Here is a 25,431-nt window from a genome sequence, read left to right as displayed (position 1 = left end):
GTGAGCTAGCTCCAGGGAGGGAGGCACCCAAAACCAGGATGACTTTCATGTGGCTGTGATGTAAAAGGATGATGTGACTTCATTAGTTTAACTGCTGTGGGCCTTGGTGTGCTAAGCTGTGAATGAGAGGTATAGCTGAGAGCCTCTAATACATCTCGCCTCCAGCTTTCTGTGGTTAGAATCCAGCATCGCTATGGATTAGGGTCCTCACTCTGGCTCTGAAGAGCAGGGGAAAACCACCTCCAGCTTAGATGTTTCCTTCCAGGCTCGACAACATTGCAGCTCTGAGGCTTTCAGGACCAATCAATACCCACCATTTAGGTGGCAATGCTGCCAAGCCAAGCAATAAATGAACCACATCCATGCTGGCATGCTACCAGAATCATCTCTCGTGGTAAGCAGAATGTAGCCACGACCACAACCTCACCACCGGACCCCAGAAGTCCCACACGCCAGGGCTTGGAGCCTTCCGGAGTAGGGTTGATAGATCTCTGTCTACAGGTGTGCAAGAGAACAAGCCCCTTATCAGACCTGCCCCAAACAAGAGCAGCTGAAGGAAGAGCTGGGACTTCCCAAGCACCCCATCATTTGACAGGTGGCTTTTTAGCTAACCTGCACTTTGCAAACTGAATACAGACAGTGGTTTTGTGTGTGTCCAGTGTTTCCTACTCTGGCCCTAACTTCCTGTCCAGACTATGGCCTGCCTTCAGGCACTTCCTCTCCCATTTCAGGCACTGGCTCTAGTCTCTCTGTGATCTGATAATTTTACTCATACTGTGGGATGAAAACGTCACACAGCTGTTGTTGAACCCTGAAGTCACTGTTGTGTACAGCCTGTAAGAGGATGGCATATGATGGCCATCTACGCGCGCGCACACACACACACACACACACACACACACACACAGTAAGGAATGTCCTAATCCAATGAGGTCTTAGCCAACCATATTCACTGGCTGCTTGCAGGCTGGGCAAGCCAGATGTAAATAGGACATAGGTTGACATCCTTGCAACCTTCCTGTTTTCCTCCCCTCAAGTACATTCCCAGGAGACTCTTCCCCATGGTCACGTGCTAAGAGGGAGCAATGACCCCAGGTAGAGTTGCTTTAGCAGGAAGCTGAGCATGTCCTCTGATCCAAGAGAGGAGAGGGGATTTCTGGAGCCCTGGGTGCAGGGACTCTCAGGACAGGTGAGTCAGAGGCCTCAAATCACAGAGAGGTCAAACCTTATCCTAATTGGCAAGAGCCTGCAGCAGTTGCCAGGCTACTGTAGCAGCAGCAACAATGTAAAGATGTTAAAGCCAGACTAACGACCATGGGGAAAGACAGTAGGAGAAGAGAGCTGCTGGCCGCAGTGGAGGCAACGAATGGAATCACTTGCTGACGGACACCACTGCCTTTATGGATCCTACTCAGCCGGGGACTTGAAATTCATGACATCACATTGTCAGAATCATTCTCAATGCTGGGTAGTACTTTTTAAAAAGACATTTGTTTAGGAGGAGGGGGGGCGCAAGTATTTCATGAGATCATGTGGAGGTCAGCAGGACACTTTAAGGAGTCTCTCCTTCCATCACATGAACCAAACTTAGGTCATCAGGCATGATGGCAAATGCCTTTGCCCACCGAGCCTTCTCACCAAGCCCCCGAGTAGCAGGGTTTTGTTGTTGATGATGTTGTTTTCAAGATGGGTTCACTGTGTAGCCCCAGCTGTCTTGGAGCTCACTCTATAGACCAGGCTGTCCTCAAACTCACAGAGATCCCCCTGCCACTGCCTCCCCAGTGCTGGGATCAAAGGTGTGAGCCACCACTGTCCAGCAAGTACACCCAGTTTTTTGAATCAGAGTTTGCCAGAAAGTTCCAGGGCCTTTAAGTAAACAGTCAGAAGAACTGCAGAGAGGGAGGATGGGCTGAGAGATGCATTCTGGACCGCTGTGCTGCCCCTTAGGGATGCAGTGGCTCCTCCAACTGACTGCAACTCTCACACCTTGGTGAGTCTCTGATTTTGGAGACTGATGGTTGGGCGTGGCCTCCTTGGTGGCACCTGAACCCACAAGCTAGCAAAGGGGCTGTTTTCACACTGGTTTCCCATTGAGGAAACCACGCAGCAAAGTGGTCTGCTTTGCAGCTTATTTTGGTAAGCGTGGACTGGTCCCCACAGATTTCAAGCATGTATTGGTGTGACATCCCTACTTTTTTTTTTTAGTTACTGCATGACAGTTCCCCAGGGACACGGCCATACCAACCATCTCAGTCCGTGGCATATCTGTCAATCAAGTGGTCAGCTTCCTGCCACTATGACACAATACCCGGGGAAGTCGACTTCAAAAAAATGAAAATGTTTATATTGGTTCGTGATTTTAGTCCAAGGTCACTAGGTCTCATGTTTGGGGGCCCGTGGTCACACAGTACGTCTTGGGAATGAGTCTGTGGCAGAAGAGGTGCTAGGCTCTGGCTGCTTGTAAGTTAAAGACAGAAAGACAGCTGTATTCCACCTGCCTCTTCCTTGAGGCGCCAGCTCGTTAAGGTTTTACCTCTTCAAGCCTTCAACATCTGTGCGTTTGGACGCTTCCACGCCCCAGTGAAGCCGAAAGACTTAATTCGTGTCCAAGTGTGACGGCCTTGTTGTCATCTGCTCTTCTCCTTCTTGGTGCTCTGACCTCGGGTGCCAAGAGCCCTCCCAGCTAGCCTTCAGCTGGTGGCTCTCTGGGTTGGCTGTACCCACCCAGTGTCCCTCATTTCTGCCTTCCACTCCTCCACACAGCTTACCCAGTCTTTAGGATAGCCGAGTGGGCAGTGACACTAACCAAAACCTCCCCTCCTTTCTGCTCCTCTCAGAACGGGTTGAACGGCTTGCACCTGGCGTCTAAAGAAGGCCACGTGAAGATGGTGGTTGAACTACTGCACAAAGAGATCATTCTAGAAACGACAACCAAGGTAAGAAGCAGGGGTCCTTGGCATTGCAAATTCAAGCCCGTGGAATGCCTTGGTGAATTTTCTCAAACTGCCGCTTGGAAACCAGCCTAAACGTGGCACTGGTTTCCGGGATGGGGCTAGTCACATCTGGTTTCTCTGAGTCCTGGGTGCCACCTGAAAAACAGGCCCCAGTTTCCAGAATTTGTCAGCGGGCCTTTATCCTACCATCAGCTCTGGATTCCGAAACCAGGACCCTTTCACAGTGGCTTCTCACTGCTTCATACAGGGCCCTGGAGGTCTGCAAGCTCCAGAGTTGAGCCCCAGCTTAGATGCTTCCCCCTCTGTGACCTTGGCCACTGGGAAGTCTCAGTTTTCTCCCCTGTAAATGGGGATGACGAAGCTTATTTGCAGGGTCAGTGTGACCATTAACTGAGCCGTGTATATATAGTATCTGACAACAGAATTAGACGGGAAATAATGACAGTGACGGTGTTGTCACTGAAGGGAGCCCGGTCCTTCTGGTGTGTCCTTCTCTAGAAAATCTTCCTGTTCAGCGCTACATCTATTTTCTCCCTGATTGGTTACCTGGGACAGCACTCCCTTTTATCAGAAACTGTTTGGCATAGAAGCATCAATTCATGCAGATTGCAAAAATAATATTTTTTGCATTGGTAGTGGTGGAACCCTGGTCTTCATGCACGGTAAGCATGCAGTCTAGCATTGGCCTACATCTGACCCCGAAAACACGCTTATTTCTTACGTACATCACTTGTTTATTAAAATAATCTCCCTATGCCACCCCCTGCGGCCCCTCCCTCTCCTCCCAGCTCCACATCCCCACATTGCTGTCTCTCTGCCTGAGTTACCATAACCTCTCATTTCCCATCAGATGCTTGTTAAGTCCTGAGAACAGCCTCAATTTTAGCTCTCTGCAGCGAGCAGAAAATGCAGCTGAACAATATGTAGAGAACAGATATAATTTGTATGAAGTGAACTTCCAAATATTATGAAGGTAGACTCCTTTCCCATGGTAAAATTTGCTAATTTTCATGTCATTCCCTGTTCACTCGTCGGTGTAGTGAGCAGAGCTGCTCTTTGGAGCTGCTTTTGCTTCCAGCCCCTACACAGAGATAACTGTTTCACCTGCTCTTCCCGGGGAACAAGGGTTAGCTACTGACCTCCAATGTACCCAGCCACAAACCTGCAGTCTCTTTTTTTCTGGCATTTCCCCAGAGCCGAGTAAATGGCACTCTTTCCATACCCTCCCCCTTTGGTTTTTATTTTGTCGTGAATACTTACTTGGTAGATTTTATTTGTAGACATTTCTAAGCCAGAGAAACTTTAGAATGCCAGAGAGAAAGAGGGTAACAAAGGGGAAAGTCAAACCTGAGGCCAGGGAAGACACCAGACAGATTGTGAAATTGTCATGGGTCTCCCAGGCTTCGGGAAGATTAGAAATAAAGACAAACTAAGACACTAAAGTCTGCCCTAGTTCCTTAGCCGGGCTCATGGTTGGGAAAGTGAAAAAATGAGTGTCCTGGCTCCTCTCCTCCCTCTCCAACCCAGAAACTAGAGCCCAGATTCAGGGTGGGTAAGGAGTAAGTAGACCCCTCCCATCCCCTACAAATTCACAGTACTGACCCAACCCTCCTCTTCCTGTGGCTTCTGTGGCTTCTGTGGCTCCTTAAACATGGAGAACTCGGGTATTTGTAAATCAAAATAGAATTAAAACTTCTCTTCTGCTTCTTCATTAACACAGAGGATCACACCCCTGTCCTGTGACTGCCCCACAGGTTTAGGACCGTTCTTTGAGGCTTGCAGTTGGTGTGTGTGTGTGTGTGTGTGTGTGTGTGCATGCACATATGTGTATGTCTGTGTGTATGATGTGTTTGTGTCTCTCTGTATGTGTGTCTGTGTGTGTGTGAGGTATATGTGCCTGTGTCTGTATGTGTAATGTGTATGTCTGTATCTGTCTGTGTGTGTGTGATGTGTCTATGTGGTGTGTGTATGTGCACATACATGCACTCATATGAGTGTGTGATATGTCAGAGAGTAGAACACATTGTTCCCTGAGCTTTTACTAGTCTTCCATGATCAGTGACAAACTGGGCGTAGACACAGATGTTTCTGCCTTGGGGCTTCCCACCCAGCACCTTCGTTTTCCTCTCTGTGACAAGCTCTTGAGCAGGTTGAGGAAAACATCCTCTGTCCCTCGCTTCTGTGTTTCAGAAGGGGAATACTGCTCTGCACATCGCTGCCCTTGCTGGTCAGGACGAGGTGGTCCGGGAACTGGTTAATTATGGAGCCAACGTCAATGCCCAGTCTCAGGTAATGGCTCCCTGGTTCCTAGAACTGGGCGCGGGGCGGGGGGGTCTTCCTCCACTTACACAATTGTTCTATGCCACACAGAAGACACATTGATTGCTGTGTACTTCACACACACACACGCATGCACGCACGCACGGCAGACATTAGATTTCTTACTAACACGTGTCCTAGCAGTTATGCAGGCGTTTTGTGCTAAGTGTCCAAGGCTAGAGTACACAACCTTAGCACGGAGAGTTGGTCATTGTGGACTCCAGCTTGGTTCAATAGGACCAATGAAATCACATATGGATCATATGAGCAGAGGGCTTCTCCATTCGTGTGCACACACCCACACATCACAGATAAACATATACACATAATTTAAAACAAAATAACTTTTTAAGTGGAGGAGGATGTTTGAGCTAGGTAGGGGGGAAAACACGTCTATGGAGTCATCTCCCCATCTTGGTCTTTGGTAACTAATAATTTTCCAGAGGCAGTGGTTTGTCTCCAGGGCGAAGAGAGGGTATGAAGAGAGTCCCCCCAGCATGAAAGGGTTTACAGCTGTCATCCTGTCTTACCCACTATTTTCATGGCTTCTTCTTTGGGTTTACAGAAAGGCTTTACTCCCCTGTACATGGCGGCCCAGGAGAATCACTTGGAGGTGGTGAAGTTTTTACTGGAGAACGGAGCCAATCAGAATGTAGCCACAGAAGTAAGTTCCCTTGCAAAGTGTGCGCTGCGCTGGAACTGTCTCCGGTGCATGGAATGACGATGGCACACAGTCAGACTGCAAACAGGTGATGCCCATTCAGGCCTCCTCGGCACTTAGACAACAAACATGTAGTACATACAATCAGATACCCTCATAGCACACATTCAGACTGCAAACACAACACACACATGGTCAGACCCTCACAACACACAGACAGACCTGACCTCAAGCATAAGGTAAATGAAAACTCAGTGCAAAGGGAAGAAGAATGCAGACCCTGTGGGAGCACAGAGCAAGAAAATGGGGCCAAGGAAGGCTTCAGGGAGGAGGCGGCACTTGCGTTGAGCTTGGAGGATGCAAAGGGCTTTGAAATCCCATCTTTGCCCTTGCCTAACCAGGATGGCTTCACACCGCTGGCTGTGGCCCTACAGCAGGGTCACGAGAATGTGGTGGCTCACCTCATCAACTATGGAACCAAAGGGAAAGTGCGCCTCCCAGCCCTGCACATCGCAGCCCGCAACGATGACACACGGACAGCTGCGGTCCTTCTGCAGAACGACCCCAACCCAGATGTCCTTTCCAAGGTGAGAGAAACCAGGACGATGATGCCCCCAGGGTGAGCAAGCTAGAGGCACCTTTAGTTCCCGGCGTTTTTTCCAAGACCAGAGTCGTTTTTCCAAGACCAGAGTCGAGGGGAATGAACCAGCTGTGCCTTTCATGCTTAGCAGTAACATAGAAGGGCTTAGTGGGCAGCCCTGCCTCAGATCCCTGGAGAAAGCCAAGATGGTGCTAAGATGGTTCTGGCTACTTGGGGGATCCAGACCAGCACCCAGGAGGGCAGGGTAGATCTCCCTGCAGCATGACGCGCAACTCAGAGGGGACTCCAGATTGTCACCCTCTTCTTACCCTGTGCCCTTCCTGGATGAAGCAGTCATCACCTCCAGTTGCCAAAAGACAGGAAGGCGTAAAGTGAGGTTGCTGGAGATACGATATTTAAAGTGTTATTAACCACTGCTCCTTCAGTGAGGCCTCCAGCTGTCCCTCAGTCATCAAGATTGCTTGACTGGTTCACACTGCCCTCCCCTTCCACCTATTCTACCACTTCCCTGTGCCTGGGTCCTGCTTGGATGTGGTCTAAGGATTTGGAGCAGCATGACACTGCTGAACTCTCTGGCCAGAGAGCTGAGTCACACACCCTGTTAGGGGGCTGGCAGTTATGGGCTCCATAGCTCTTCACTGATGAGAAAAATCTCTTCATGAGAGCTGATCTCAGTTTATAGTTTGCCTTGGTGTTGACAGAGGCTTCTGTCCTGCCCAGTCCCACAGCCATTCAGTCCCAAAGAAACACACAAAGGCTTACATTAATTATAAACTGGTTGGCCTATTAGCTCAGGCCTATTAGTTCCTATTAACTCTTACAACTTATGTTAACCCATAATTCTTGTCTATATTAGCCATGTGGCTTGTTACCTTTTACCAGTGAGGTATTCTCATCTTGCTTCCTCTGTATGTGGGTGATGACTGCAGACTGACTCTTTCCTCTTCCCAGAAGTCTCTTGTTCTGGTTGCCCTGCCTATACTTCCTGCCTAGCTACTGGCCAATCAGCGTTTTATTAAAGCAATACAAGTAACAAATCTTTACAGGGATTTGTAAAGACCATTGTCCCACAGCACCTTGGCCATAAGGCACATACTAGAAGTCCCTCTGATGTGGAAATATCTTGCCAAGAGGTCATCTCTCCACCCCTTCCTTAGCTTTTGCCATTGGCCAGAGCCTGCTTTGTGTGTCAGGCCCTGTGGCCCTACTGTTATTTAGAAACCCTGGGCTTGTTCTGGGGCAAAGGTGCTGGTGTGTGACAAGCCATTCTCCCCCTCTGTTGCGCCAGACGGGCTTCACACCTCTCCACATCGCAGCTCACTATGAGAACCTCAACGTGGCCCAGCTGCTCCTCAACAGGGGAGCCAGCGTCAACTTCACACCTCAGGTAACTGCACCGGAGTCTCTGCACACTGTCCAGGGTTTGGGGTACCCCCGTCTCTCTCACATACTCTCTCTAGCACCTTGGAATCTACCTGTATCTCAGAAATGCCTGAGGAGGGGGTGCAGAGCCCCAGTGAATGTTAAAACCTCCTGCTAGGAATTACTAATCAACTGACCCTTCAGTTCCCACCAACTTGGTCTGGAGGAAACTCAAAACTCCATGTGCCTGCTCTTCAGGCGAACACAGGAGGTGGGGGATGGTTGCAAATGCCTGGCTTTCTCCCCATCTTCTCCATTGCTCTGGGGGATGTGGGCTTGGCCAATTTAGTGCAGTTAACCCCAGTACCATCAGGTTCTCACAGGTCCTGACTCTTCCTGAGGTGAGCTGTGCTCCCATAGTTAAAGTGTCTGCTTGCTCTGTGGCGGTCAGGAGATGCAGGCAGGGGCTAGGGGATGGTGTGCATCCTGCCACCTTCCAAAGGACCACTGAGCCCTGAGGGTCCCCGTCTCTTCCTCCAGAATGGCATCACACCACTGCACATCGCCTCCCGCAGGGGGAATGTGATCATGGTGAGACTCCTGCTGGACCGAGGGGCTCAGATAGAAACGAGGACCAAGGTAGGTGTCTGCAGCCTTCAGGGCAAGGGCAGGGGGTGAGTTCTGCCTTGAGTCTCCCCAAGTGACAGGCTCTCAATGTGTACCCTGCCGTCCTGAGTGGCCTGCAGGAGCAGCTGGGTGCAGCAGGAGACAGGGACTAAACTGAGGTAAAGCCAGCCTGGCCTGAAGGCAGTGTCAGAACTTCCACATCTGGAAGAGATATTGCAGCCAGGCTGGCGACACCTCGCCACTGATGGCTGTCGTCCGGGCTTTCTGTCCTTCACTGTCTTATAAAGGATGAATTGACACCGCTCCACTGTGCAGCTCGGAACGGACACGTGAGGATCTCAGAGATCCTGCTGGACCACGGGGCACCCATCCAAGCCAAAACCAAGGTGTGTGTTCCTTCCTGGGTAGGCCATCTTGGGTAGGCGACACTTCAAGCCAGCTAGATGTCCCTTGTTGCTGTGACAACGAACTTCAGAAGAGTTCATGGTGGCTCACAGTTTCAGGGCACCCGGTCACTCAAGGCCATGAAGTCCTGGCAGCAGGGGTGAAAGGTCACACTGTAGGTACAGTCAGGAAAAAGAGAAAGACGAATGCTGGTGTTCAGCTGGCTTTTCCTTTTTATTCAGTCTGCGGTCCCAGGCCAACGGATGGTGTCACCCACATCCAGGGTGGGCGCTCCCTCTTCAGCTCATCCTCTCTGGAATCACCCCCATAGGCATGCCAGTGTATTTCTGACAAGTTGACAATACTGGAGGTTTGATCATCACAACTCCACCCTCTGTCAGCCCGACACCCAGGCGTATCACACAGTGATGGCAATGTTCCATCTCAACTCCTAAATCCCATTTCCACCTCATGATGTAAAATGCATTTAGTCTGTCTCTAAATTATCCTCACAGTCTTTACTGGTCCCAGCGCCTTAGAGCGTGCAGAGTCCTGGGCTACAGAGATGATGCAGGGATTAAGAGAGCTCCCAGCACCCACAGCAGGCATCTCACAAATGTCTGTAACGCATGTACACATAGCTGTGAACAGACACACAGACACACACAGACATACAGACACACACTCATAATTTAACTTTTTATTTTCAATAATTGTTTTTATTTAACTGTATGTGTGTTTTGCCTACATGCATGTCTGTGCACAGTGTGCATGCCTGGTGCCCCCACAGAGGCCTGAAGATGTTGTCAGATCTTCTGGAACTAGAATTACCAATGGTTGTGAGCCACCCTGGAGGTCCTGGATATCAAAATGCTCTTAACCACTGAGCTGTCTCTCCAGACCCTAACACATTTCTTAAAGGAGTGCAAAGTCCTTAGTCTCCTCTGAGACTCAAGACAGTCTCTTAACTGTGATCCCTGTACAGTCATTGTAAGGCCACTTCCATGGCGCAGAGTAAATAGCCCCTTCTAGAAGCAAAGAAAGATCAGGCTAAACCAAGACTGGAACCCAAATACTACAGCTGTGTCCAACATCTGGCCTCATGATGAGATTATATGTCCTTGCCCCTCCAGCTCCACTGCCTAAAACACACACAGCGCCTCTCTTGAGACTGCACTGTGTGGTGGTGGCTGCGGCTTTCCTCTGAGGACACCCACACTGCAGCTAGCACCTCAGCTTCACTGCTTCATGCAATGGCCTCTCAGGGCACCCTTTTGGAGACTCTGACCTGGCCTCACATTTTCTGGCCTGAGTGGTCTCTAGAACTGTGGTGTAAAACTCCATAACCCCCTCAGTCTGACGTCTTTTATGCGTATAAAGCTAACACATGAATAGCACTGCCCAGCTCTCCTGCCAGCCTGAGACAGAGCCTAGACCCTCTGGAGCACATTGGCCTCTGTGTGCCTTCCAGGATGATTCTTAGAACGTTGTAAGCAGGAAACCCTGTTCAGTGGCATCCAATGTTCAATCTCTCCGTCTTTCAAGTGAATTTTCACTTCCAAAAGTGGGGCTTTCAGTGTGCTCTTGCCCTGGGTGTGTATTCCTGTCTTAGAGCAAAGCAAGGAGAGCTTTTCTCTTTTTGGTGGTTTGACAGTTATAGCTGCTTTTTCTCTGCCACGTTGTCTACAGCTTCAAATCCACGCATGAGCCTTTTCCTGCTGAACTACACATTTTTTTAATCTTCCTCTTCTTGCTCCCTCTCTCACTATCGACCTGCCCAAGTAACCATGACAACGCCTGAATGCTACCCTATTTTGAGATTTCTTCCGCCAAATAGCTTCATCCATTACTTTGCATTCAGCCTTACCCAAGCAAGTTCTTAGGACACGGTAGAAAGAAGCCAGATTTTTTGGCAGAATATAGCATGAAAGGGAGCGTGTTCCTCTCTGAAACCGCATACGCTGGGCCGTCGCTACCTGCATTCAGCTCTCTCAGCGTTCTGGCCTTCCACACTCTCATGAGCGGGCTCATTAGGTCCTATTTACAGCATTCTGGGACTTCTCTAGCCTGAAGCTCTGAAATCTACTACATTTCTCTTGCAAAAACAGTTCCAAAGGCCTAGGGATTCTGTGTCAGGTTTATCACCGAAACCGCGTGTTCCTTAGTACCAATTTTTCTGTACTAGTTATTGTTCTTGTTGCTAGGACAGCATATATGACAAGCTCAGGAAGGGTGAGTCTGGGGTGGGTGGCTCACAGTTTGAATTGAAGTCCATCATGGCGGGGAAGGCCTGGCGGCAGGGGCACGAAGCAGTGGGTCACATTAAATCCACAGTAGGAAACAGAGGTGAGCGCTGATGCCCAACTTTCTCCTTTTGTTGTCAGTGGTGGACTTCAGCCCACAGCCTGGTGCCTCCCATAGTTGGGTCTTCACTTCTCACTTAAACCTTCCCATTACTGCCCTCAAATATATCAAGGGTGTTTCCATAGTGATTGTAAACTTTATCCAGGCTAGTGAGATTGCTCACTAGTCACCAAGACGACTTACAGCCTAAGTTCAGCCCCCAGAACTCATATGCTAGAAAGAGAAACTGACTCCAGCAAGTTGTCCTTTGGCAGTGTACGGCCACACCATGGCACAGACATGCCTTCCCACCACCCCACAAGCACACACAATAAATAAATGGGAACGTTTTCCAATTAGAAAGTTTAAAGAGATCTAAAGTCTGTTCTGTTGTCCTTTATCCACACGTTAATTAAGACCCACCACTCGTTAATTAAGGCCCACCACACATGCTGCATGTAGTAATTGGGCCCCGTGAGCATTTGGGAAAATGAGGTAAAGTTCTGGTCCTAGAAGCTTGTAATTAAGAGAAAAGACATAGCCAAGATGGCGGTCGCAAAGTAGATGATTCGTCAAAGGTGAAAATAAGGTCAGATTTGAGCGACCAATACAGACCAGCGAGGCCTGAGGAAGTCCAGGGTGGTCAGGGAAGCCTTTGTGGAAGGCTTGAAGATTTGGCTACGTGGGAGAGAACATGTTCATCAGAGACAAGCTCATTTGGGATCCACACTGAAGCTTGTGTAGACAGGAGGGGGTGGCATTGCCGTCACTGTCCTGAGTCCCCTGTTCTGTCATTGCTTTATCCCTCTTCCTCCAGAATGGCTTGTCCCCAATCCACATGGCCGCTCAGGGAGACCATCTCGACTGTGTCCGACTTCTATTGCAATACAATGCAGAGATCGATGACGTCACCTTGGATCACCTGACTCCTCTCCACGTGGCAGCCCACTGTGGCCACCACAGGGTGGCTAAGGTTCTTTTGGATAAAGGAGCCAAGCCAAACTCCAGAGCCCTGGTGAGAGGAGGCTATTGTAGGGATGCTGCTGGGGGGAAGGGATGCGGGGAGGGGCTGCAGCTCTGCATGCGTACCGCTAGGGGCAGCACCGTAGGCAAGTGCACAAAGTGTGTGTGTGTGTGTGTGTGTGTGTGTGTGTGTGTGTGTGGTATATCCGGGGGGGGAGTGGTATTTGAGATCAAAGCTTCAGCCAGAGACTGAGATCTGCTGTGGGTTTATACCCAGGAGATCTGACTTTGGAAGCTGTGTTTATGGTGCACATGTAGGTTTAAGGCCCCAGCCAGACTCAGTGCTAATAGGCAGTAACATCTTAGAGGCAGGCCTGGTCTTCAACCTGCTTTGGGGTGAGAATGCGCTGACTTGAACTGAGGACAGCTCTGATCGGGGCTGTGGCCACAGCCCTGGGAGGCAACAAGTTCAGACCTAAAACAGGGTGGTCCTATGGCTGCGCTCCTCACCCTCCTACCAAGGCCAGAGGCCACCAGAGTAGTTCAGAGAGCCATGGAGTGCATCCAGGACCGTGGTCTCACACTTGTCCATGCTCGGAGGAGGACTGAAGGGACAGGTACCCTCCAGAGGCAAAAGACAGATCATCCATTCCTTCAAACCTGCTTGCAGTGAGCCCAGAGCAGACTCGGGGGTCACTGAGGCTTCCAAAGCTTGGGGCCGACATTGGGGTTGAAATGTGCTGTTCTGACTGCTGTGGGGTGCTTGGCACCCTCTCTGGCCTCTAGCCACTAAATGTTAGTAGTTCTCCTTCCCTACCTGTGACGGCAGACATGGCTGGCTATAACCCCTCCCCCCACCCCCAGAAAACTGACCTTGTTTGAGAAGCACTGCCCTGTGAAGTACAGAGGCGGTAGACAGACACAGAACTGTCCCCGTGGAGGGGTGCGCCTGTATACATGCTGGGGAGCAGAGTCCCTCTCCACGCAGCGTCATGTAGAAAGGAAGTGGTTTGCTTCCAAAGAGTACTCCTTTAGTGTGTCCAGAAATAGGACAGAATTCTTTTAAAATGCCCCCAAATATCATACTCAGAAATATTCTCAATGTGTAAAGAGAAGGAACGCCTGTTTGTCTGTTCATGAGTGACACGGTCTATACCGTGGTCTACGAGTGCTTGCTGGGTGGGCTGGGAAGGGGCAGGATTCCTTTCCAGTTCTCTGCTTACTGTCCGAGTTTATCCATGTGGCTTTGTGTGGGCTACAGAATGGCTTCACCCCCTTACACATCGCCTGCAAGAAGAATCACATCCGCGTCATGGAGCTGCTGCTGAAGACGGGCGCCTCCATCGACGCAGTCACCGAGGTAGGAGAAAGCGTAGGCGTGCCTTCGCCCCGCCCCCATTGTCTTACACGGTTATTCCTCATAGCTGTGTGTGCCTGCAGATATGCGTGTGTGCTCATGTGCAGGTATACGTCAGCATGTCCCCAAAGGGGCTGGATCAGGGTGACTCCCGGGCGAGAGGACTTTTCAGGATAGGAAAGGATGGTTTGAAATGCAAAGTGGTGACCCTTTTCTGCCAGGGCTTTTGTCCCTGTGGCCATTTTCCTGAGAAGAAGCCCACCTGGTTTAAGTCCATTTTCTCAGGTGGCCGTTCATGGAGCTCTCTATCAACAGAAGAGCCTAAGATATCTTGGCTTGCTCTTCCTTGTGGGGACGGCTCCTGCTCACTCCACTCTGTCTCTTCTAGTCGGGACTGACACCTCTCCACGTGGCGTCCTTCATGGGACACCTTCCCATTGTGAAGAACTTACTGCAGCGGGGGGCGTCACCCAACGTCTCCAATGTGGTAAGACCTTGAAGACGGTGAGGACTCTTGGCTCTGGTCCCCAGCTCCGAGGGAAGCTGTAGAAGCAGGTCCCTGTTTTCTCCACCCACGGAAATGGGATTCTCAGGATAGCAAAGGTGTCGGGAGTGGGGCGAACGTTCCTCTCTATTGAGGCTCCCCCAGTTAAATTTGTCACACAACTGCACATCTTTAGAGTTTTATTTTGGAACTTCTATAAGTGCAATCTGGAAGTACATTCCCGCATTTGAATATTCATTAGCTCCGAGGTTTACATTCCCTTTTCCCTAGACAACTGACAGGGAGAAAGAGCCAGACTTGCTGGGCAGCTCCGACTCCTGGACAAAATCCTACCAAGCCCAGACAGCAATCTGAGTTCAACAAGTGTCCATTTGCAACACCAGCATATATTAATATTTCTATAACCTTGTTACTTTGCAGAAGGTAGAGACCCCATTGCACATGGCAGCCCGAGCAGGGCATACCGAAGTGGCCAAATACTTGCTCCAGAACAAAGCCAAAGCCAATGCTAAGGCCAAGGTGAGTTCCGGAGGCAGGAAGGGGGGGGGGGGTCCCAGGGTCACTCCAGTCTGGTGAAGGGAAGCCATTCTCAGAGGCCAGGGGCTCCCAGTCACGCCACTCCTGTGTAGGTCTCACAGAAAGCTCCGGCTCTGCTTTGCTGGAGTCCTGAGGGGCCAGAGATATTCTTGCATCAAAGCTGAATTTCTGTAGAGTACCAAACCCCGGGGAGCAGGGCTGGCCTGCGGCTTTCGTTGGGCTGACGAGTAGATGTGATTGAAGGAAGGGACTTGGTAAGATCACGATGTCACCGGTACAAATCAGCCGGGAATCACTTGGTCTACAAGTGGAGGATCCCCAGTTGTAGACTGGATGACGAATAAACCATAAGACCAGCTACCAAGTTTGCAAGATAGGCTGTGTGGCCAAGACCAGCACTCTGCAGGCGACAGGCTCCCTCGAGCATCTCTGCTTTAGCACAGTAACCAGTGTGCCATCTGTGGAGCCCCTGCACTAGGAGCGGTAGCTGGACGCCTTCCCTGATTTAGTAATTTGGTGCCCCATGACTGCTGGCATAAAGAACATCAAAGTATTCAAACATAAACAAGCATAAGAGTCGCAGAGCTTGGGAGATAGGGCTTGTTGGGATCGGGATCAGTTTACTGAGCAGTTTTTCTATGTCCAACATTGTGAACCCTTTGTGTCCCTTAGCTGCTTGAGCTGAACCCTATGAAATAATGTTACAATTCCCACTTTACAACTGGGGAAGCTGAACCTTTGCGCAATTAAGTAGCGAAAGCACAGAGTTGGTGAGGTATTCGGATCAAATGAGGGAGAGTGTATTATTTTCTGTAACTCAGAGACTGGAAGAAATCCCAGATCTTTTTATGCGTGACCGAGTCGCTTACTCTCTCTCTCTGGGCCCCACCTCCCGCCCCTGGGAAATACGAAGCTGGGCTTGGGAAGGTTAACATTCCCAGTTCTGTGCTTTCCTCTGGGGTCCAGGACGACCAGACACCACTTCACTGTGCTGCTCGCATCGGCCACACAAGCATGGTGAAGCTCCTGCTGGAGAACGGCGCCAGCCCCAACCTGGCTACCACTGCTGGCCACACACCCCTGCACACCGCAGCCCGTGAGGGCCACGTGGACACAGCCCTGGCCCTCCTGGAGAAGGAGGCATCCCAAGCGTGCATGACCAAGGTACAGTCATGACCACGGTTCCAGTTCTTAGAAAGCATCAGGCTGGCAGGGTTTAGCGGCTCACCTGTGATCATAGTACCCAGAAAACTGAGACTGGAGGATCACCTGAGCCAGGAGCTCAAGGTCAACCTGGACAGCATATCAAGACTGGATCTCAATTTAAAAAAAAAAAAAAAAGACCAGAAACAAAACAAACCACACATATTTATATTTTTCAATTTTTCAGAAATAATAGGCTAGGCCTGGGGCTCTGAAGGGGAGTCCCCATCTAAGCTTCTTTGTGGTCATGGGACTCTGCAGGCCCATGAGTCATCTCCTTCCCCGGAAAGAGCACAGCCAGTCAGGTCTCTGCTCCAACCCAGGTGTCTTCTATTTCCCCTGTAACTTGCTAGACACCTGCTCTAGGTTCCTAGGCTACAGGAAGAACCAAAGGGAAGTAGTTTTTAAAGGGACTGCTTGCCTGGCGCTCTCAAGGCCCCACGTTCACCCTCCAGAGTGGCAACAGATAACTGACCAACTAAACAGGTCAGATCCTGATGGACTGAGACACATGCCTGTGAGCCAGTACTTCAGAGAAGAAGAAAAGAGATCTAGAGTTCAAGGCCAGCCTGGGCCGTGTGTTAAGACTGTCTCCAAAGGAACAATAGCAAACAAGAGAGATGGCCCCTGCCTCCCGCAGTCAACAAGCAATTGACAATATCGCAGGCAGCTTCCTCTCGTGTCTCCTCGTGAGAGTCGGCCTGGTGGTACTCAGGGAGGCTTGTAGCCTCCTGCAGGGACCAAAATGCTCCGGTCCTTCTGTCGCATAGGCATTCCCATGCTGGTTAGCGCAGGAAGCGTCCTACCCGTGCGCTCCTTCGGTGGCATTGGCTCCCGTGGATCCTGACGGCCCTGTGTTTCTCCTCAGAAAGGATTTACCCCTCTCCATGTGGCTGCCAAGTATGGGAAGGTACGGGTGGCTGAGCTGCTCCTGGAACAGGATGCACATCCCAACGCAGCAGGAAAGGTAGGTGGGAGCGTCCCCCTCCTCTTGGGTTAGCAGAAGCAAGAAGGAACAGACTGCTTCCCCACTGGGAAGCACCTCTCGTGCCTGGGCAGCCTCCCATAGAGAAATGTCCTTGTAGGATGCAGTCCTGAGAAAGTCGGCATCTGTTAGAAGGACTTGGTACTCTCTCAACAAGTGTGCTGATCTTGTGGACCACCTCCCCAGCAGGGATGAAGAAATGGTCCCAGAGCCTGCTGGAGCTGTCTTTCCGTAGCTCTCCTTCAAGACTGGCTTTAGGCAGATATTTTTTCTTTTTCTATGGTATTAATGATGGGACCCAGCACTAGAGCATATTCTAAACAGTTCTCTACCATTGAGCCACCCCCAGCCTTAAGTACGAGATTGATTTTCACTCTTCTCGTGATGAAATGATTCTTGGAGCTTGCACACGCTGGCCGAGTGCTTCACCCCTGACCTATACCCAGCCCAGATTTGGTTGGGTGCTGCCTTGTGAAAGAAGCACCCAGGATTGAAGAGTGGATCTCGGTTGTCTACATGGTCCCTCACAGGAATGAAGCTGCTCATTTCCCCTCTGCTTTGTCCCTCTGCAGAACGGCTTGACTCCGCTGCATGTAGCCGTCCATCACAATAACTTGGACATTGTCAAGCTCCTACTTCCCCGAGGTGGCTCCCCGCACAGCCCTGCCTGGGTAAGGTCCCTCTCCCAGCTCCTGTCTAAGGCAGTGGTGCTCAACCTTCCTAATGCTGTGACCCTTCAATACAGTTCCTCATGTTGTGGTGACGCCCAACCATAAACGTATTTCCGTTGCTACTTCATAACTGTAATTTTGCTACTGTTATGAATGCTAATGTAAATATTGGCCATGCAGGATGTCTGATATGCAACCCCTGTGGAAGGGTCATTTCACCCCCAATGGGGTCACAACCCACAAGTTGAGAACTGCCAGTCTTAAGCAACCCCAGATGTCTTGTGTTTGACTCCTAAACACAGACACACCATAACGCCTTCACAGATACTGCCTGCAGCATCATGGCTGCTATCTGAGGGCTCATAGAATGGGAAGTGGGCAATACTGTTCTGTCAGAAGGTCCTCACAGTGGTAGGATTCAGTTTACACACCCCAAGTCCCTACCCCCACCAGCTACCCGTCAACTGTGTTTTGTAAACTGGTGGTCAAAGGTCTAGCGCATGAGAGTTTCCTGGGGCCACAGCCTTGTTCCCAGGGCTTTCCCTCAGTGGGAGTGTGTCCCGCTGGGATGTCTTGTTCTCTGCTTCTTTCCCAGGTTCTGGTGCTGGGTGCAGTGGTCATTCCTCTCTGGTCCTTGAAGCCCAGAGTCCTGTCTGGGTGTGAGGATCTCCCTACTTTGTTTCTGCTTTAGAATATAGACACTGTGGTGGGGGCTTTAACCCCTGCATGGTCTGCAGTGATAGCACATCTGGGTTCTGCAATACACTGCTACGTACAGGACTCTGTGGCCCTGAGGGACCCTGACCTGGGTTGGGAGGATTTATAAAATAAGCCAGAAGACAGGGAAGCCTTTGGAGGACCAGAGTACCCCTGGGGTAAGGTGGGACTTGGATCTGTAAGAGGCAAGAGAACATTATGAAGAATGGGAGAAGAGACACCCATGATCTCTGCACCAAGGGCCCCGCCTCCTGACAGGGCAGCCTGAGAATGATGTATGGCAGAATTCAGTCACGCAGTGGGAACTCCAGTGTTGCCCACCAAGGAAAGAGTCATTTGGTGGGTCACTGAGAGCTTCAGCTTACACTCGCCAGATTCACCAGTGGGCAGGGGACCGAGTGGCTTAGCTTGCTCTGTCCTCTCAGTATGATGCTCACCTCTAGCCCCAGCATCCGTCTCTGCAGACACAGCGTGCCTCAGGAAGCCCTCGGCTCCTCAGGCTTCGCCCCTACTCCTGTCTCCCGTGGTAGCGCACCCTACGTCATTGTGCAGAGGCAGCACACAGCCGGCTGAGATGTTGACTTACTCCTGCTTCTAAAAATAAGAAACCGGACTCCCCTCCTCCTCCTCCTCATTCCCACTTATATAAACGGAGCTGGAGCCAGGTTCATGATATTTAAAGAGAGCGAAAGGCAGCTCAAAGCCTGCACAGATGGGGTTTGTTTCCATGGCAAAAATAGTTCCCAAAGTAGTCTGGCAATTTTGTAGAATTTCACAGTAAATCCCTTTGCACCCAAACCAAACTCTCCCCTTCTCGGTCTGATGCTAACAGATTCCCTCCCGTGTGCCTTCCTTCCCTGAGCTTATTTTCCTGGGAAAAGGAGCCTTTTACTGACATAGATCCCTGTCTGACCTCTCCCTGGAGCTCCGACCTAGTTGCTGCTTCTCCTTGTCACCCGCAAAAGGTCATCATTCCTTTAGTCCTGGTTTGGGGGACACTCTGATGGCTTGGTCCATGCTCTGAGATGGTCAGTGACTCATGTCTTCCATTTAACCCAAGGTGACCTGGAAGATTTAGCCGTCTCCAGGGCAAGCTTGTCCCTGAGAAATCAACGTCTGTTCCTGCCAGTGTATTAGATACCCATAGCTGCCCAAGTGACCTGGGACTCCTGCTGGTACCTCCATGGATGCACTGCAAATGTCTCAAATGACCGTGCCTTGGGGGTGAAAAAAAAAAAGAAGTCCTAAAAACCCTTGCTTTGCTATAGTTGAATGGCTCTCCTTATTTTACTAAGACAGCTCAACCAGAAATGCTGGTGGACCCTCAGTGAGATCGTGGGTGACTAGCGAAAGACCACAGACAGCTGGGGGAATGCTAACTCGCCAGTGTGGGAAAACACATGTCTGGAGACCGTCGCACACGGTCACGGTCTTCTGTGAAAGGTTGAGTGGGCATAGGTCCTAGAGGTCGTGGGTCCTGCCCTGGAAGTCTTCTGGACTGGCAGTCCTTCACTCTGAGTATTTCAGGGCCGGGCTTCTCGAAGTGTGGTTCATAGGCCAGCAACGTCAGCATCACCTGGGAGCTGATTAGGAACGCAGACCCTCAAGCCCTGTCTAGACCTTCTGGATCTAATTCTGCTGAACAAGGTGTCAAGGGCATCATACACACACACACACACACACAGAGAGAGAGAGAGAGAGAGAGAGAGAGAGACGAGAGAGAGGAGAGAGAGAGGAGAGAGAGAGAGAGAGAGAGAGAGAGAGAGAGAGAGAGACAGAGTTCAGGAAGCCAACAGGACCTAGGGTTTGCTGCCTGTTAACACACATCCCCTTTCAGAGAGAGCTTCATCACACAGCAGGGATGTGTGCCTGATTTCCTTACTCTAATGCTCCAGAGAGATCACAGAAGCAGTTTCTAACAAGGTCACCGACCGACCTATCACCTGTCTACTGTAGGAGAAGGAGCTCACTCATACTAGAAACCCAACCACTGACAGCGTTTTATCAAAACTACATAAAGAAATGAAATGAAAGCCGGAAGTGGTGGTTTACACCTGTATTTCCAGCACTTGAGAGTCTGAGGCAGGAGAACCACCTCAAGTTTGAGGCCTGCCTGGCCTGTATTGTATTTCCAGGACAGCTTAGACTCCAGAGTGAGACCCTGGTACAGGGTGGCATCATAGTTACTGGTAAGGCCGGTACTTGTCATCCTCTCCTGCCCAACCGTGCAGGGCAAAGCCACCACCACCCATGACTGCTCCGTTCTCGTGTCTTAGTTTTGGAAAGCACTTCCTTGCGAGTACATAATTACATTTGATCCATCCAGAATTGGTTTCTTTCTTTTTTTTTTAATAAACGAGGCAGATATTTCCCCTACTTTTAATGATCTTTAAAAATATGTAAGGACATCATCTAGGAGATGGAATATTGCCCTGGGCCACAGATGGCTTGGAGTAGAATAGAACTGGCTAGTACCCCCACATCCTTGAGTTCCCTGTCAGCAGGCCCAAAGAACAGCACTGGGGGCCAAACTGCATGAGGAAAGGTTTCTTTTAGGGTAATAATAATAATAAAAAGATTGTAATAAATACTGAAGAAGAAATGTGAGCGTGTCAAGAGCCAGTCATTCTGTTGCTTTGACACAGGGTTTCACTATGTGGCCCTGGCTGGCTTCAGGCTCACCCTCCCCCACCCTCCAGAATGTTGGGATTACAGCCATGTGCTGCCATACGTGGTTCCCTGTTTCTTTTCTGTATGAAGCATTTGGGCCTTTGAGTCCTTTCTGCCAGGAGGGAGAGACAGGAAACTTGAACTCTTCCCTACCCTACCTTCAAGCTGGCATCTGAATTTTGCTTGGTAACATTGCTTCCTGCCCAGCAGCGAGCGCATCTGAGCAAGATGGTAGGTCATCACGCTTGGTGAGCAGGGAGCGGAGGTTTGCCGGAGATGCGAGCCCGCAGGTCTAGCTCCTAGCCAGCAGTTTGTGAATTTGTTTGTCTATCTAACATGCTTTCCTTGATGATGACAGCCTGCTCAGAGGGCAAGGCAGAGCCTACCCCGCCCCCTGTGCTCTCCTGTCCTTACCTCGGCTGTTCGGTGGAAGGGATCTCAGGTGCCTTCTTCTGTTTCAGAATGGCTACACACCTTTGCACATTGCTGCCAAGCAGAACCAGATAGAGGTGGCCCGCAGTCTGCTGCAGTACGGGGGATCAGCAAATGCCGAGTCTGTGCAAGGCGTGACCCCGCTGCACCTGGCTGCCCAAGAGGGCCACACCGAAATGGTCGACCTTCTCCTCTCAAAGCAAGCCAATGGCAACCTGGGGAATAAGGTAGGCCCCTCTGAGTTTGCCCTCTGGCTTCCATGTAGGCAGCAGCTTATGGACTTACCAGAGCGCTCTGGCTTTCCATGAGGCCTATGGGTGGGATCCTGGTAACAGCCCTACATCAATTTTATCCCAGTGTCATAGGAATCCACAGCTGACTGGGAAGACTGAGACCCTGTGGCTTTGTAGCCTTCCTGTGCCATTCTGCCTTTCTCTGCCCCTTTGAGCACCTTCAGGAAGGCCACAATGGAAACCCAGAGTATACTTGCCCCTGAGTAGCATCTACATTCAGGAGTTCGTTGCATAATTTGGTTCTGAATATATTGCCAATAGTTTTGGCAATAGCCTGAGTTGGTTTTTTTTTTGGGGGGGGGTGTAAAATAGAGCCTCTTTGGTTAACAACTCAACCTCAACTAGCTGTAACCCATTCCTGGCAGTGGAGATTTCACTTGGTGATGAATGGTATCTAGCTGGGGCTTTGTTCCTCCACTAAGCTGGGGCTTTGTTCCTCCACTATTTGGTGACTTCATTCAAACTTCTCTCTTATATGTATATATTTCAAGAAGCTTTTACTGCCATATGTTTCCAATGACCCTTCAAGTAGCCATTAGTGTTAGTTGTCCCTCTCTGCATTCCCTCCCTTTTCCCACACACTCCTCCCCCTCTGGGCTTAATCCTTTTATCCCAGTCCCTCCCTCCCCCCCCCCCCCGTCTTTCCATAACTATTCTATTTTCCTTTCCTTGGGAAATCCTCCCCCTCCCTACTTCCTTACTCTCTCCATAATCTCTGTGCTTGTACAGATTGTAGCATCGCGATTGAAGGCTTAAAAGCTAACATGCATATAAAAGAATATATACAATATTTGTCTTTTGCGGTTTGAGTTACTTCATTCAGGATGATTTTTTTCCTCACTCCCTCCATTTAGAGTCATATTCTGCTGTATAAATGCACCCCATTTTCATTATCCATTCATCTCTTTGGGTATCTAGGCTGTTTCCAGTTTCTGGCTATTGGGAGTAAAGCAACAATGAACATGGCTGAGCATGATCCTCTGTAGTCGGGTGTAGAGCCCTTTGGGTGTACGCTCAAGATTTTGAGGTAGATCAACTCCCAGTTTCCCAAGGAACGGCCACGCTGATTTGCATAGTGGCTGTATAAATGTGCACACTCACCAGCAGTGGAGGAGTGTGCACCTTACCCTACATCCTCAGCAGCATGAGCTGTCGTTTGTTTTATGGATCTTGGCCATTCTGACAGGTGTAAGATGAAATCTCAAAGTAGTTTTGATTTGCATTTCCCTGATGGCTAGAAACACTGAGCCGTAACCCGAACCCTAAGTGTTTCTCAGCCATTTCTGTTTCATCTTTGTGAATTCCACTTAGCTCTGTACCCCGTTTTTTAATTGTTATTTGCTTTCTTGATGTCCAAGTTTTTTTTAGTTCTTTATTCTTTTAGTTCCTTAGTTCTAATATCTATATTTTAGATATTAACCCTGTAGCAGATGTATTACTAGTTAAGATCTTTTCCCATCTGTAGCCTGCAAATTCTTGGGGGTTAAACAAACAGAAGGAACAAATAATCCCAGACCAACAAATCGAAAGACCAGGTTGGAGGACCCACATTGTAACAACAAATAACAGGATCAATAACTACTGCTCATTAATAACTCTCAATGTTAATGATCTCAGCTCACCAATTAAGAAAAAAGACCACAAAGTAACAGATTAGATTAGGAAACAGGATCCAGACCTTGGGCAGCCTGCGGAATGCAGGGATGAGTGGATTCGGTGGGGAATCAGAGTTGGGTCCATGTATTCAGCACAGGGAGTAAAGGGACTGTGGCTTTTCCCAAGAGATCTGGTGCAAGTTCCCACATAGCAATCAACACCCTGACACACCACCATCCTCATGGGATGGCTGATGAGAAGCCTAATAATGTGACCCTTCCACTCCCAGAGGGGTCCACCCCTCACACTGCTGTGGGCTGCGGGGCAGTGGTAGCTCATGCTCTCAGAAGCTGCAGTGATTTTACATGGATGGGGCTTTCTCAGATGCCCCCTGCTCTGCCCTCGAGATGAGTCGGCGGAAGCCCGTATCTTCTAGAGTAAGAAACCAAGGCACCAAAGTTTACCCTGGAAATAACAGTCCTTACAATTGGAAGTCTTTGTTAAGTGAATCTGCTGTCTGTGGGTCAGCCTCAGCCCACCGCTTAGCTCTATAAAGCTTCATTGGAACTCAGCCATGCCCAATGGTTTCCATGCTAGTTAGGACTGCTTGTTACCAGGATTGGCAAAGGTACAAAGTCACAGTCTCACCAATTAGCAGTTGGGCCCTTAGTAGAAAAAGCTGCCTGACCCTTCCCTAAGTTAGTCACCTGACATTCCGGTGAGGACTTGGAGGTCCAGGACAGGAAAAATTTTGCCAAATAACCTGTCGGATAGCTGACCTGGTGCTGCCTAGGCCCAGGACTCTCGAGTCTCACAGTTCCGTCACGATAGCCTGGAATTCTTCACTGGCTCAGAACTGATGTACGTCTGTTTCTTTATAGAGTGGCCTCACCCCCCTCCACCTGGTAGCACAAGAAGGCCATGTTCCGGTGGCCGACGTGCTGATCAAACATGGTGTCACAGTGGATGCTACCACCCGGGTAAGGCAGGCAACCCCATGCCGCATCTGTAATGGCTCCCTCCCTTAGCTGCATGCTCCGTCACAATCCACTAAGACGTGCCCCCTCACACCTTAGAACATCACGGGGCACCCCCTCACACCCCCTCATGCCTTTTCCTGGGACTGGTAAGGAGTCTGGAGACACCGCCATTCATGCTCACTCGTTATAACCAGGAGTTTTTTTTTAAAGCTTGTGAGACCTTAGGTTTGTCGTTAAGAACTCGGAAGGGGTGTTTGCACATGATGTTAAGTCCTGTCACGTGTGTGCAGTGAGCATGGGGAGGGTACCTGGGCTTCCTCTGTGTCACTCCTACGTACAGCCCCTTTGATGCCAAGATTGTGTTGAGTGGAGTTTGACTTTCTCTCAAACTCTCTGTGGCAAAGAGCCCTGTGTTGTGGTGTAAGGATGAGTGTGTGTGTGTGTGTGTGTGTGTGTGTGTGTGTGTGTGTGTGGCACACAGCACACTGCTCTGGGCGTTTGCAGCGTGGGGAGATGACTGCAGTGACAGGAAGGAGTTGTAAAAACCCGGATTAAGAAGCTGGTAGCCCAGAGGGAGAAAAGAGCACCTCCAGCTGGTGGGAGACGGAACTGCACGGAAGAGGAACATCCTGGTTCCTTTTGTTGGGACAGGGACTGAGGATACAACTGGGGCAGAGAGTTTGCCTAGCCACGTGCAAGGAAGGCCCTGGGTCCTGTCCCCAGTCCTGAAAAAAAAACCCAAAGAAGGAAGAGTGACACTGCCAGAAACACGCACACATGCACCCCAGTTCCACAGATGCTCTAGCCACCGGGTGAAGACACCCCAAGAAGAGCTGCCTACAGCTCCAGCAGGGTTTCTGTGAAGCACAAGGGTATCCTTGGTCTAGTTCAGTCTTTTGGGGTCCTTCCCTGAAGGACCTTGTTCTGTACATTAGAGTTGCCTCCCACATTACAAAGCCATCCCAGGACATGAGAGTCTGGCCCACAGGGTCTGTGTTCAGAGGGTCTCCAGACTCTTCCGCTGTCTCCCTAAGGACATGCGTGACCAAAGAGGGCCTGGCTTGTCAGTCGTTTAGAAATAACACCAAAGTAATCACGGGGAACTGGAGAAGAATTTGAACATGGAGAGTGTGGGGCCACATGCTGGAGTGTGGGAGATCTGGGTTTGTCCCTACTGGAGATAAACAAGCAGAAATCACTAGGATAGAGTCTTTCGAAGTTTGCCTTGCAGCCCACAGTCCCACGACTTCACTTTAGGCCACGGTCAGTCC

At 50.1% G+C, this 25,431-nt stretch overlaps 1 protein-coding gene across 6 annotated transcripts in view; it reads left to right on the top strand.

Annotated features, from left to right (window-relative positions):
* Window positions 1–25,431, top strand: part of Ank1 (ankyrin 1) — a 178,199-nt gene that overhangs the window by 113,250 nt on the left and 39,518 nt on the right. For all 6 annotated transcript variants that reach the window (XM_038328930.1, XM_038328935.1, XM_038328929.1 and 3 more), the window contains exons 3-18: window positions 2,838–2,936; window positions 5,145–5,243; window positions 5,839–5,937; window positions 6,336–6,521; window positions 7,824–7,922; window positions 8,438–8,536; window positions 8,812–8,910; window positions 12,069–12,266; window positions 13,476–13,574; window positions 13,960–14,058; window positions 14,497–14,595; window positions 15,580–15,777; window positions 16,685–16,783; window positions 17,374–17,472; window positions 21,321–21,518; window positions 24,062–24,160. In XM_038328930.1, the coding sequence (XP_038184858.1) occupies window positions 2,838–2,936; window positions 5,145–5,243; window positions 5,839–5,937; window positions 6,336–6,521; window positions 7,824–7,922; window positions 8,438–8,536; window positions 8,812–8,910; window positions 12,069–12,266; window positions 13,476–13,574; window positions 13,960–14,058; window positions 14,497–14,595; window positions 15,580–15,777; window positions 16,685–16,783; window positions 17,374–17,472; window positions 21,321–21,518; window positions 24,062–24,160 (1,968 nt within the window). The remainder of the gene's footprint in view (window positions 1–2,837; window positions 2,937–5,144; window positions 5,244–5,838; window positions 5,938–6,335; window positions 6,522–7,823; window positions 7,923–8,437; window positions 8,537–8,811; window positions 8,911–12,068; window positions 12,267–13,475; window positions 13,575–13,959; window positions 14,059–14,496; window positions 14,596–15,579; window positions 15,778–16,684; window positions 16,784–17,373; window positions 17,473–21,320; window positions 21,519–24,061; window positions 24,161–25,431) is intronic.

Source organism: Arvicola amphibius, chromosome 4 (assembly GCF_903992535.2).
Source record: "Arvicola amphibius chromosome 4, mArvAmp1.2, whole genome shotgun sequence".
NCBI classification, from domain to species: Eukaryota; Metazoa; Chordata; class Mammalia; order Rodentia; family Cricetidae; genus Arvicola; species Arvicola amphibius.
The sequence above is the reverse complement of the archived record's forward strand: the minus strand, read 5'-3'. Positions and strand labels throughout refer to the sequence as shown.